General features: G+C 32.3%; 1 protein-coding gene across 1 annotated transcript in view; it reads left to right on the top strand.

Moving 5' to 3' along the window:
* Window positions 1-7,775: 7,775 nt before the first annotated feature.
* The window catches only part of LOC145248078 (histone-lysine N-methyltransferase SMYD3-like), a 100,778-nt gene continuing 93,203 nt past the window's right edge, over window positions 7,776-15,350 (top strand). Inside the window, exon 1 of the mRNA XM_080109857.1 lies at window positions 7,776-7,938. Within this exon, the coding sequence (XP_079965983.1) occupies window positions 7,838-7,938 (101 nt within the window). The 5' untranslated portion in view covers window positions 7,776-7,837. The remainder of the gene's footprint in view (window positions 7,939-15,350) is intronic.

Here is a 15,350-nt window from a genome sequence, read left to right as displayed (position 1 = left end):
AACGTTGCTCAGGTCCATAACCTGATTTTCACTGAAGCAAAGTCCATATTGTCAACTACCTCAATAGATTTCCTTGGTTACACAATACCACATGGAACAATTAAACCAGATGGTGAACGACTACGACCACTCAAGGAACTACTTTTTCTGAAAGACAAGGCTGCTATGTGCCAAGTCATTGGATTATTTTCATATTATTCACAATAATAATTATTTTCTCTGAGAAAATAAAACCTCTTGTTAACAATGACTCTTGTTCCATCAACACAGAATCTAAGAAGGCCTTCAATAACATCAAAGACGAAATCAGAAAGGCTCTGCTCCATTCAATAAATGAAGATCTTCCCCTAGTGGTTGAAACTGATGCCTCAGATACCATTATGGCCGCCACTCTCAATCAAGCTGATCGACCGGTTGCCTTTTTCTCAAGGTCTCTTACTCACACTGAACGCAAACATGCTTCCGTCGAAAAAGAAGCGTATGCTATTGTGGAAGCAATCAAAAAGTGGTCACACTATCTGCCAGGCGTTTCATAATAGTTACTGACCAAGAAGCAGTGAACTACATGTTCAATTCAAAAAGACCAGGAAAAATTAAAAACAATAAAATTCAAAGATGGAGAATGGAATTCGGATGCTACGATTATGATATCATGTATCGGCCAGGAAAAAATAACATTTCTGCTGACGCACTCTCACAAGCTTATTGTTGAGCCATCAACAACAAAGCTAAACTATCAGATATCCACATGTCTCTCTGCTACCCGGCAATGGCACATTTTGTGAAAGTTCAAAATCTTCCTTATTTGATAGAAGAATTCAAGAAAGTGTGTGCCGAATGCCCCATATGTGCACGATGGAAACCAAGGTTCCACGCTCCAAACTCAACCCCTCTTATCAAAGCTACTCAGCCAATGGAAAGACTCAACATAGATTTCAAAAGACCGCTTCCATATACATCGAAGAACTGGTACCTACTAGTAGTAGTTGACGAGTACTCACATTTTCCATTTGCTTTTGCAAATATAACTACTAATGTAGTAATCGAATGTTTATTCAAAATTTTTACAATGTTTGGGACACCCTCATATATCCACTCTGATCGAGGAACTTCACTGTATCCAAAGACCTATGGGAGTATCTCACAAGTTTAGGCATAGCAACTAGTCGAACTACTCCTTACAACCCTCGAGGAAATGGACAATGTGAGCGATACAATGGCGTTATATGGAAAACTATATCCATGGCATTGGCTTCTAGTAACCTCAAAGAGTCACATTGGAAGACTGTACTTCCCAAAGTATTACACTCCATCAGATCTCTACTGTGTACTGCAACTAATGCCACTCCTCATGAGAGACTATTTTCCTACCAACGAAAGTCACTTAGTGGTCATTCTCTACCCTCTTGGCTAACTGTACCAGGACCTGTATTACTTCGTTGTCATGTTCAGCATAATAAATATGAACCCTTGGTCAATGAGGTACAACTTTTAGAAGCAAACCCTCAGTATGCCCCCGTGCAGTTTAATGAGGGACGAGAGTCTACGGTCTCTCTACCATTGGAAACTTGACTATCTAAAAAGCTGACCCCAACTGAAACCTTGGTTCATACAGAAAAGTCGAACAATCCTTGCGCTGAGAATAGCTTAGCTAATCCAACTTCTACCGAAGGACAGAATACAACACCGGAGATATCTTCTCCAATGCCCATTGATCCTGATGCTGATTTTTCCATTTCTGAACCTAAACCTTCCCTCACGGTACCTATGGACCTGGAGGAATTATCACCCCCTCCTAAATCTGAATGCCAAGGGATCCTAAGACGATCCTTACATGAATGTTGAAAACCATCAAGTTATCAATGACTGTGATAAATTAACTTTAATTAACACTATAACTTTAATTCTTTGAGAAGGGGAGAATGTTGCAATATTAAAACTCTCGTATTTTGTGTTCACTGTGTTGTCTAATTATCTCCCCTTGTGTACTCTCTAGTATTTTCTATTAGTTCATTAAAGCCTTTATTCTAGGTAAACGTGTCTTTTGTTCTCACTGAACAACATATAACAATATATATATATATATATATATATATATATATATATATATATATATATATATATATATATATATATATGAGCAAACAGTTAATAAAACATGTTAAAAAACACTTTGAAATGAGTTAAAAACATATTTAATCTGACAAGGAAACACTAGATAAGTGGATAGTCCTTAATCCACGGAGTTTCGAAGAAATACTTTCCTTCTCATCAGAGGGTAGGAATTAGCAAAATACGGGATCGGATTTTGCATGCAAAAGTATTTGATGAAACAACAAGTAAGTCAAAGATCTTACTTGCAAACAAAAAAAGTGAAGCAGAGGGAATATGGTGAAGAAAAAGGTGATTACACATGAATGGATAGTTTGGTGGAAGATAAATAAATCCAGTGACGGTAAAATCTAAATATATATATATATATATATATATATATATATATATATATATATATCCTATCAATATATTTTTACCAAAAGTTTTTTAATTATCAAAGTTCGGTAATGAAATTAAAGTCAATATTAATTGACTCAATTAATCAAGCTTCATGATAACCAGTTTTAATAATCAAGCATGCGTATAACATTTTTGCAAAAATCAAGACAACAAATATGAAATAAGAACATTATATGGTGTTACAATTGTTTCATAACCATTTCCTTATGTATTACAATTGTTTCATAACCATTTCCTTACGTGTTACAATTGTTTCATAACCATTTCCTTACATGTTACAATTGTTTCATAACCATTTCCTTACATGTTACAATTGTTTCATAACCATTTTCTTACGTGTTACAATTGTTTCATAACCATTACCTTACGTGTTACAATTGTTTCATAACCATTTCCTTACGTGTTACAATTGTTTCATAACCATTTCCTTACGTGTTACAATTGCTTCATAACCATTTCCTTACGTGTTACAATTGTTTCATAACCATTTCCTTACGTGTTACAATTGTTTCATAACTATTTCCTTACGTGTTACAATTGTTTCATAACCATTTCCTTACGTGTTACAATTGTTTCATAACCATTTCCTTACATGTTACAATTGTTTCATAACCATTTCCTTATGTGTTACAATTGTTTCATAACCATTTCCTTACATGTTACAATTGTTTCATAACCATTTCCTTATGTGTTATAATTGTTTCATAACCATTTCGACAAATATATAATATACACACACACACACAAACACACACATACATACATTTATTTCTGACAGGGAAAGTTTACTAAAGGAAAATGCAAGAGATACATAATAAAACATGATATATAACAGAGAATGAAAATTACAGATGTACTTATTAACAGCGTAGTCCATGTTTAAAATCTTTAAACACAATTCAAACAAACATGAATTGCCAGGGCAAACAAGCTATAGAGAATGCATGGGAAATGTAAAGTGAATATGATTTACTTTTATATTGTTTGGGAACTATGAATACTGCCACCAGTAAAAATAATGGACCACATTTTAAATATCTATCTATGAATGATAGTTATGATCTATAATAGGATATCTGATGGTAAATGTGTCAGTTACGAAAATTATGCAACAATTGTCCAAAAAAAAATAAATGGGCCGAAGGGCGACACTCCAAGGCGAGCAGGCAAATGTCAGGGTTGCAAAAAAGAAATACTCTTTTAGTAACCCCCCCCCAACCGGGTCTAGTAATAACAGTACGAAAAATGCTTGCCAGAGCAATGCAAACATCCTGGTATAGTCACCATGATAATTATAATTCAGTTCAGGAGGGAATGGAAGAACCTGTTTTATAGGTTTTAAAGCACCTCTTACCCCCTTGATCATAATACCTTTTGCTATGCTTCATTCATGTTGGTTCCATTATCCCCCGACAGATGAACTCACCCAACGTAAGCATCACTCTTCTTATATTTTTTTTACACAATTTAGAAGTATTCATATTATTTGAATGTTATTAGTTTTGGTTGATGTAACTTCTGTTAAATTGAGTTGTAAGTTATACTCTTTTTGACGAAAGATTCCTAAGTTCGACAGGATACCTCTGAAGAAGGTTGGAGGTTACATCAATCGAAACGTTATGAAAATAACACTCAAGATGAGAACAGTAGTTTGAAAAATACAGATAATACGAATAATCAATCCTCATCTTAAAATTCAGAAACATAATTTAGAAGTAGGTAGAACAATTTACTCATCTCAAAGTCCACTGTTAAAAAGAGGATTGCCTTAGTTTGACTCTCACATGTATGGGGCACAAGTCTTTTTGTCTTGTGACCATTTGTTGGGATATCTTCTCCCAGAACGTAGTCACCACATCGAATATATATTTTCTTGGGGGGGGGGGCATACAATCGCCGTAAGAAAATGAGAAAATAACAATAATAAGGAAATGGTAAATAAAATGATGTTTTTCGTCAATAGAACATTCTTAACCTTAGTCAGCAAAGAAGATCTGAATGCAAATAAACAACTGAGTTAATCATGAAATAACATGAAAGATTTTGACTTTTCAAAATTCTATTGATGATGAATTTTATATTTCAAATGTTGAGACATCATTGTATTCTTTTTTTTATGTAACGATTTTTTGTTTGTTTGTTTGTTATGTAACGAGTTTTGTTTTGTTTGGTTTTATTTGCTAAATCATTCTCTTGTCGTCCAGTATAATTCAAGGAAAATAACTCCTGAATACGTTGAGCGAACATCCTGTTTTATTTATTTTATATCAATCTGTTTGCTGGGCCATTTACAAATTCATAATTTTTTGAATTTTTTACTAATTTCGACATGACAAGTAAGTATTTAATAGTATTTTTACCTAAAATAAATTTGAAATCCCATTATACTGCTTAAGCACTAAAATGTTTTTTAGTCAGCAATACCTTAATTATCAAAGAAGAACTACGCCCCCCCCCAAAAAAAACCCAACTGAAATAATATGAAACAATTTTACTTTTCCAAGCTTTATTAATGATATATTTTATGTTTTAAACGTTTAGATATTATTGTATTTTCAAGATTCATGTCCTAACATAAAAAAAGGAATATAAGATTAACAATTCATAGGTTGAAAATTTAAATTAAATCTCTGAGCATATGGAATGTTGTTAAATTCACTGTGCAGTATGTTTACAATACTATCAATGTCAAGACGGGGTTTGTGTTACCATACACATAGATTCAGAAAAAGTGATCAAAAAACAAATATATAACAAATGTTATCAAAGGCAAGGTAAGTTACTCTTCTACCTATTTGGAAAAGTTTTTAGTTGTTTTACTCACTTTATAATGTGTAATCAGTTTGAAAATCGATATATTTTTAATGTTTATCGATATATTTTTAAAAGAAAAATGGCAGCATGCTCGTCGTTGAGCATGGTAAGTTTGGGAAAATGAGTTTAAACAAACAAATTATACAAAATACTGTTAGAAACCCACCGAATATATGTCCACCTATGTCATGGTAACATATATTGAATGAGTTTCTAACAGTATTTTGTATAATTTTTTTGTTTAAGCTCGTTTTCCCAAACTTACTGTGTCCAAACAGCGAGCATGCGGCCATTTGCATTTTTAAAATACATCGGTAAACATTGTTATGTTTTTCGAGCCAAATAAACACGTTACATTCAATAAAAACACTAGAAAATTATCCAGTAAGGTAGAAAAGTAGCTTACCTTGCCTTTGATAACATTTATTTGTTATATATTTGTTTTTTGACAACTTTTTTGATCTATGTATATAGTAAAACAAACCCTCAAAACGTTGTGGAGGGATCAAAACATTTCATTTATTAATAGTTTGTCTATAACAAAAACATTCATTGAGAACTGAGACGATTAAGACAAATTACAGACACAATGAATTGTTCCCATGTAATAAAAATGCACATTTTATTCACATTAGAAGATAATATGAAGACTTGGTGCATTTTCTATAATGGGAAGTACTTCAAATATAAAGTAAATTCCCGGCCATATTAACTTCGACAAATGTGTGAAAAAAGAGAACAAAAAACTGTGAGAACTGTTGGATATGCTATATAGATAAGTAAAAAATATATGCCCAAAGCATGCATATATTTGTTTGTATTAAATTCTTGGTTCGAGATAACAGATTTGAAAATTTGAATTTCATCTAAAAGGCAATGTGTTCTACTAAACTGTCATGTCGAAATTAGTAACATATTACTACATTACTTAAAACATTTACTTTCACGATCCAGTGATCTGCTATTATTATTTTGAAATCCTGATTTCTTACAGTTACCTCCCCTGTAAAATTAGCCATTGTTTTCGAAAGCAATTTTCGGTACTTGCACAGTTTAATCAAGACATTAAAAAATGAAAATATCGAAAAAAAAAAAAAAAAAAAGAAAAAAAAAGGTTATATTGTACGTATTCGAAGATCTCCGAAAAAAAAAAATTCACTTAATTTGATCGAGTAGTTTTTTTGTTTTTTTACAGCGGAAAAACATGTTTTTATGAGAGCACGTCACGTTGAAGGCAGATATCTCGGATTTTAAAAAATTTTTGTTTGGAGTTTAGACACACCACGGGGACATAACTCAATTTAAAGCGCCGACACTCCCTCCCCATTTTTAATAACTAGCTTGTCTTTCTAAAAATCGAAACTTTTGCTCGGTATCATAAATTGTTTTTTCGTTGTAAAACAAAAACTACTTGATGAAATTAAGTGAAATATTTTTTTCGGAGAACTTCATTCCATAACAGATACGTACAATTTAAACTTTTTTCGATATTTTCATTTTTTTAATGTCTTGATTAAATTGTACAAGTACCCTCTGAAAAAAAATTTCACTTAATTTGATCGAGTATTTTTTTTTTTTTTTTTTTTTTTTTTACAGCGGAAAAATACGTTTTTATGAGAAGGCAAACATTTTTATTGAAGGCAAACATCTGGGAATATTTTTAATTTTTGTTTGGAGTTTAGAACACGCCAAGGGGGATAACTCTAGTTAAAGTGCCGACACTCCCTTCCCATCTTTAATACTAGCTTTTCTAGCTTTTCTTCCTAAAAATCGAACTAAAAAAAAAAAAAAGCCGCACACGCCAAACTTCTTTCCTTTTCAGATTAATGAATGCTCCCTCGAACGAACTGCATACAACATCGGAGCCAATACATCAACCAAAATAACAACTTGCTTAAATTATTTATTTTAAAAACATTAACCATTAAAGGTTTTCATTTTAGAATTTCCGAGTTGACTTTTTGATCACCCGTCTGGTCTCCAAAACGTCGACCATTACATATTCATCGTTAGTTATTTACACATTTTAATCATGATTTTCTTTAGTTCAGATGGGTGCAGTAAATAAACTTTTAACTCGAAATGACCCCCTTATGTACTAATGTATAACATAAGGCACAGAAAAGAAACATTTATAATGCATACACAGCTTTATTTTCTCATATAACCACAATACGCTTTGAAGCAATATTACCAACTTTCTCTTATCGAACTGCACGCATTTCCCTCACCATTTTGTTTTTATTTTTTCGCTCGCTAGTTAAACATCTCAGTACATATTAAGAACTAATCTGATTTTTTGGTTTGCCGAACATTAACATATCAACCGATCTGTTACAAACACACAAGCAACACAATAGTAGTTCGGCCCTTTTCACTATCACTATCTAGCCGTTCATCGTACGCACGTGCACTTCACATCCGGATTCATTTCCGTCAACAAACGAACTCTCTTGTGTGTGAGATCCGAAAAGTGACTTCCCGAAAACACGTGCTGTAAATATTCAAAATGGAGAAATCGCCCGGTGAAATCATTTGGCAAGAACAACCTTATGTACATATTCTGTCTTCTCAAATGCGCCAAGAACTTTGCGATTATTGTTTTGCTAGGTAAATGCAATGCATATATTTTAGAAATTTAGAAAACAATGATGACAATTTAGAAAAAATTGACTTCGAAGTGCACCAGTTTCGTTTGTTTTCAGTGCTAGTCAAGTTTTTATTTTTGTTCTTTGAGTTCGAAGGAATTAAAATCATATCAGTTTCATTTAATTCTTCGAAACTCATGACCCTTTGGACTCCCAATTTTTCGTCTGCTAAAATTTTAATCACGTGATTACGGTAACATCAATAAAATAAACCAGTCAAGTGCTTTTTGTTATGGATTTAGCTGAATACGATATTAGAGATCACTTTATTGGTACTTATTATGCACTTATGTTACCGGCTAGCGGGTTTATTGTAACTATTCTGTACTTTCACCTAACAATTTGCTAAACAAAAAGATATCGTAAAACTTAAATACTATTTAAAAAAAATACCAAAGTAAAAAAAAATAACCTGATTAAAGAAATAAGTAAAAAGAAAAGTTAAATTCAAGTTTTACAAAATATTTTTGTGACGAAACACAAATTCATTCATAATTGTTAAATTATTCAAAATTGGAATAAAGTACAAACGCAACTGAATTTTTTTTTTTTTTTTTTTTACACAACACTTTAAATTTAAATTAATGTATTCAAAACGGTCATGTGGAAAAGAAATATGTAAAAATAAAGTGGTACATACCGTGCTATTTTTTTTTAATGGTAGTTTCAAGTTTTACGATATTTTTTTGTTTATTAAATTGTTAGGTGAAAGTACAGAATAGTTACAATACACCACCAATCCGGTAACATAAGTGCATAAGTACCAATGAAGTGTTTTTTTTTAATATTGCATTTGGCTAAATTCATAACAAGCGGCACTTCAATGAATGGTTTCTTTTATTGACGTGAAATTAAGTGAAGTTTTTATGAGAACTTCGTTCCATAACGGATACGTAGAATATAATTGTTTTTTACTTTTTTTTTTTTTTTAAATTTTCGTTTTTTAATGGGAGACGTAAACCGCACAAGTACCGCGATCATTTTAGAATTTAGAGTGTGAGATCAGTTTCAAATATAAATGTAACGTAAAATGATCATCGTTTCTGGCCACCCTAATTCTTTATGGATGTTAACTAAATTGTTTCCCACTAAATTAAGTTCGATTTGCGACGTTGTAAAACCATCTGTAATCGCTTAAAAAGTAGACACCCCCCTCCTCCAATAAGCGCACATAATTTAAAATTGGTAACACACTACAATGTTTGAAAAAAGCAGCTCATTTTACGTTAAATGTATTTGTGAAATTGACCCTCTATTTTAAATTCCTAATCGTTTTATATTTATTTGTCTTTTTATAATCATCATAGGCAATGTTTATATTTCATTTTTAAATAGTTACGTGTAAAACGGTACGAAGATGTAAATAATGTATTCTCGTGAAATTATCGGTGTTTTTTTATTCCGTTTTCATTTTTCGCTCATCGCAATTATAACTTTTTGTTGCGAAAAGAAAAGTTCGATTCTCCATTTTATAAACGACACAGCCCTTTCCTACTACTGACCCCAAGTCCGTGATAATACAAAAAATAAAGAGTTGGATTCCCTATATTAAAAAACCGACCTTGTGTCTAAAACACTACCTTCGGGTAGGGGATAAGTAAATAGAATCACATGTAAACTAACTCACACACCCCAGACAAAATGAGATTCTACATTTTTTATGTGAACATATTAAAAAAAAACAACTAATTTAAAATTTAGAGAGTGGGATCAGTTTAGTATATATATTTAAAGTAAAATCGTCTTCATTTTCAGGCCCTTATAAATTATTATGATTGTTCATTAAATTCTTTTACAACTTACCCTAAGTTAAACCCTTCATAAAACCCGCAAATTATCACTTAAAAAGGTAACCTCCCACATACACAAACGCACAGAACTTACATATTATAGCAATCTTTGGTTAACTGTCCTTAAACGTTAGAATTACTTCGATAAGAAGGCTCATTTTCTGTTAAATTTACCCGTAAAACAGACACTATAAATTCTTAAATTTATTATTTTTTTGCTTCTCGTCTGGTGGATGATTTTTCAGAATAAGAAAGGAAGAAAAGGGGGCGAAATAAATGAATACACAACGAATAAATGTTACCGAAAAACAAGCGAAGCTACATTTTCAACTACCTGGATAATTTTTTCTTTTCTTTTTTTTTTTTTGCACTTTAACTTATTTTCAAGTGTTTTTTTAACTTAAAATAATGGTAGTGTAAAATAAAAATGGTGATATTATTTAAGCCATATTCGAGCCTCGATAATAGCTCAGAAATCAAAATACTGATAGAAACGCACTTAAGAAATGTCACTATGTTCACTCGATGTTATGTGAGAACAAGAAAAAAGGCCGATATACGACTTTTAACTCTCGATAATGACTCAAAAATTAAAAATTCCACAATATACTAGTAGAAACCCACCCAATAAATGTTACCAAAGACAGATAAGTTACACTTCTACCTAACAAAAGAATATATTTGTCTTTTACAAAAAAAACAAACAAAAAAAACAAACAAAAAACAATTCGAACTTTTGCATTACATTAAAATAAATATTAAACAAAAATAATGTAAAAATATGCTGGTAATTAATTTTCAAATCATGAAACACATTTTGAATATCTTTAAAATAGTTATTTAAAAATACACTTACATTTTATGTTGCCAAATTGTCAAAGCCAAACAATATCGAAGATGTTAATTACCCCCAAATACTTTCAGTTAGTGGTCTAGGTTTTTGTGAGATTGGTGGGCTCTAGACGGCTCTGGCAGAATCAAAGAAAATCACACGGAAGCATGACATTTCACGAGTGTATTTCAAATTCAATTTTCACACCTTTCGCCATTCCTTGTCATATTTTCCAATGCTGAGTAAGGGAGCGGACAAAAACCTAACCAGACAAAATCCAACACTATTATATTCTACTTTTGATTTGATTAGCAATAATGATTGATATGATTTTTCTTGACAAAATATTTCTTAAAATTTAAACAATTTTTTCAATACCTTGCAAATAAACTGCATTCTTCTAAAGGTTATCTAGCGAATTTTCGCAAAGTTTCAAGTTTTATTTTGTTTATTTTACACAGATAAAATAAATCAAAATCTTCTTTTAATGTTATCATGATCTATAGAGGTTAGTTTTACTAATAGTTTAAAAGGAATAAATATTTATCAACGGTATCAGCAATGAAAAATTAACATAATAAAATATTAAAAGAATCGGTTTTGGAATCGGAAATTAGGCACAAATTTTTCCGATTCCGATACCCCAAAAACTACCGATTTTTCCGATTCCGATTAATCAGTACAACACTAATATATATACTAGCAAAAGTACCCGTCGTTGACTGGGTTCAAAATAGCCTACAGAAAATGGACTCTGATTTATGAAAGTATGATAGGTTATGAAAAGGAAGGGTTATAAATTTGGGGGTATCAAAACCAAAGCAAAATATGATGAAAGTAAAAATAAAATAGATAAACCCCATAATCTATTATACCATACCTGTTCACACTGAAACACTTATCACAATATTCTGTGGATCTATATTAAAAAACCTTGTTAAACTTTGTGACATATTTACATTCTATGGAGGTCAGGTGCGAACGAACACTCCATAATTTTATTATACCATATTTCTTCAAACAAACATAATTATCAAAGTATACTTACGCAGATAGATATGAAAAGTCTTTATTAAAGTTTGTGCCTATTTCCATTCTATGGCAGCCAGGCACGAACGTAGACCCCACAATTTTATTATACCATCCCTATTTAAGTTAAAACATACTTATCAAAGTATTCTTATGTACATCTATATCAAAAACACTTGTAAACGTTTTTTTTTTAATTTTCAAATTTTTTATTTCATTACTTTGTGGACCAGGCGCGAACACAGACCCCACAATTTTAATGAACCACCGTTCTGCCAGATCAAACATACCCATTCCTATGTCTTGATACATTTTCTATCATTATATGTAATCAGTTTTTTAAAATAGTAAACCATATAGGAGCCTATTCATGACCAGACACACACACACACACACACATTCAGCTTTATATTATATATATATATATATATATATATATATATATATATATTACACTAAACATTTTAGTCGATTAAAAACGGGAAAAAGTTATAGTCCATTGAATTAGAATGAGTGCATTATGGCAAATTAATGGTTGAATACATGCTCATTTTTGCATTAAATTCTAAACCCTATTAATCTCTTTGTATTAAACAGATGCCATAATACATAGTTCGCTGCATCTTTTATTAACAAAGCTTTATACAAGATTACAGCCAGATTGACCCAGTAGTTTCTGAGAAAAACTTGAATAGCCAGACAGGTTTAGAGAAATATGATATAGGTATTTATATATTGTGTATTTAGGCAGCATTCTTTCATTTAAGCAGACATTGTTAAACACCACAAAATTCTGTTTATTTTTCTTAATTTTTCAATCTTTCTTCTGATAATCTTTGTTTTATAATAATAAAAAAAAATAATAACAGTTCTTTTCCTACAACGGGCATTCTTATAGTGAAAATATAAAAATAACTTGGAGTAAAACAAAAAATTAAAATTGTATACATTATCATAGTTGTGCGGGTGACATCATTCAATTTTCAATATTCTCTCCTCCCCTTGCGGATTAATCTTTGACCTACCAGCGGTTATTTTAGCTGTCAACACTAAAAGAGATTTATTTATTTACTAGCGGGGGGGGGGGGTTACTGGCGTTGCCTGATGTTTGGAGGTGTGTGTGTTAAAAAAAAAAAAACATTGGCCAGGTGTTTGGAGGTGTAAAAGAAAAAAAAAGTTTTGGTAGGAAGGTAGGATTGAACCCCGAAGCCTTGACACGAAGGTGAAAATGAAAGGGGAAAAAAGCCAACCACCTAACCATCTCAGCCACGAAGGAGAGGAATCGATAAGTGTGTTCAGTTAAGGTTTATAAACTGAAATAAACAGGTACAAGGAAGTGGTGTGATGTTTGACCTAGTTTTGCGCTGCAAGCCAGTTACTGTTTCCCCCGTTTTTCGAAGACGTGGCGAGCTGGTAAAAGTTGGGCAAATTAAATAGAAAGACGACCCCCATTGTTAAGTTATAGATATTATCATTTAGATGTGATATAAAAAGTTTTAAGAATGAGCGACCTCCCCCCCCCCCCGAGAAGGCCAACGAAAAAAGCCTTTTGCAGACATGTACAAAAAGCGAACATACATACATACACATATTTTGCCTTTTATATATATAGATTTATTTATTTTTTGTTGAAAGTATATTTTAAGTTGATTATAAGTTGCTAGAAAATGTTTGACTCTTGACAAACAGTTGATAATGATGATTTCAAAACATTGTTAATTATGTTTCGAAGCAGGGTATGTCATTTCTTCAAAAGTTTGTCAACAATTTTACCCTGTCAATGTCGTATAGAGTTGACTAGTGCTTTATAAATTTGTGACTCATAAGTTTGTTTTTTGCTCTGACAATAATAACCTAAAGACGTCATCATAACACGTCATGTTGATTTAGAAAATATCAATGAACAACTACCTTATTCTTCACAATTTGAGTGAAACAAACAGTTTGTTCTGTATTTTAGACTAGCCTGGGTGCCCGGGTGTTTGGAGGTGTCAAAAAAAAAAAAAAAATGGTAGTAGGCAGGCTCAAACGCATGATGCAAAGGGGGAAAAGAAGGTGAAAGAAAACCTTCTCCATGACGCGACCGGAAGTGTAAAGCATTCAAATTAAATGTAGTCAATCAAAAAGATGACTTGCTGAAATCGCGTTGCTTTTAAACCTCCCACAACGGTATTTTTAATGTTGGGGAAAACCAACTCCCCTCCAAAATGGGGAACTGTGGCAATATTCAAATAAAAAGTAATTGTCTCAGTATGAAGGGTTTCTCTTACATTGACCAAGGACCAATTACAGAACAGATACTACCCAGGCGAAGACTGAGAGTTTGCGGTTGCGTTCGATTAGTTTCGCTTTATTTATATGAAAAAGACAAACAAACACTCGAAATGAGAGAATTTTTTTAAAACTCAATCAAAAAAAAAAATAGAGACGATGTTCATTTGCGAATCTTAGATATTACAATCTGGGAAGTATGCAAAAACTTCTGGAATCTAATCAACACAAGAACCCCAACAAAAAAAGCCTTTCGCAAACATACCCAAACAGGTGCACCTCATTTTGCCTTTTATATATTAGACTAGCCTAGGTGTCCGGTGTTGCCCTGGTATTTGGAGGTGTGTGTTGAGCAAAAAACAAAAAAAAAAAAGTTGTAATAGGAAGGCAGGTTCGAACCCGTAGCGTGAAGGAGGAAAAGAATGTGAAAAAAAAAGTAACATCTTTGCCATTGAGTCCATCGCCAAACCGGAAGTGGCGAAGGTTTAAATTAAATCTAGTCAATTGAAAAGAGAGGAGGACTTTCAAAAATATCTGCAAAAAAAGCAACCCTTCCTTGTAGAAAAATGCCCAGTTGAGAGTGAAGGAATTAATGTTTTTAGCCAATTTTTCGATATTTGTCATCCGAAGGCTCGAGCTTCAAAATGATACCAATCTCATGAAAATCCGTCGCCTCTGTCGAAAGTTTTCGGCAGCCATACAAACATACATACATACATGCAAACAGACGGATTTATATTATAAATGTTCGAATAATTGTAGTTTTAGGTACAAGTTCATAAAAGGAGACACTTTTTTACGATTTTCTGGAATTATCCTTTCCTTCATTAACAGCAGATGAGATTGAGACTGAGTCTCTAAATTCAACTCAATTGCCATTTTCATCATCTTGCGGCTGTTTTCTTCTCTGAATTCTTTAGGTTAAACATTAACATAATTATAATTAAAATGAGAAAAAGCATTTGGATTATTCAGATTACTGTTTCTCATCTTCAGTGGGTTTTTTTTCACAACATTTCAGTCAATGTGACCGCTGGCCTTCTTCAGATGTGTCTTGTTGAACTTGGGCATCTTTTTGTTGAACTCTGGAACCTGTACGGAATTTTGAACAGACACTTTTATTTAATTTACAGGGGTAGCATGCTCTTGTTCTGTCAGCGTTTTTTTTTTTTTTTTTTTTTTACAACATTTCAGTTGATGCAACCTCCGACCTTCTTCAGATGTAACTTGTTGAACTTGGGCATCTTTCTGTCAAACTTAGGCAACACTCAACATACAATTGCAAATTAGTTGAAACTCCTATCCAGTCATGGTTGATGAAATGACAGCATGCTACTACCATGGATTAAATAAAGGGTTCCGTTCAAAATTCTGTACAGATTCCCAAGTTCGGTAGAAAGATTCTTGAGTTTGACAAGATACACCTGAAAGAGGTCAAAGGTTACATTGACT

The sequence above is a fragment of the Euprymna scolopes genome, chromosome 26 (assembly GCF_053919585.1).
Source record: "Euprymna scolopes isolate OS-2025 chromosome 26, ASM5391958v1, whole genome shotgun sequence".
In the NCBI taxonomy this organism is placed as follows: Eukaryota; Metazoa; Mollusca; class Cephalopoda; order Sepiida; family Sepiolidae; genus Euprymna; species Euprymna scolopes.
Note: the sequence above shows the minus strand (reverse complement) of the source record. Positions and strands in the feature narration are given on the sequence as shown.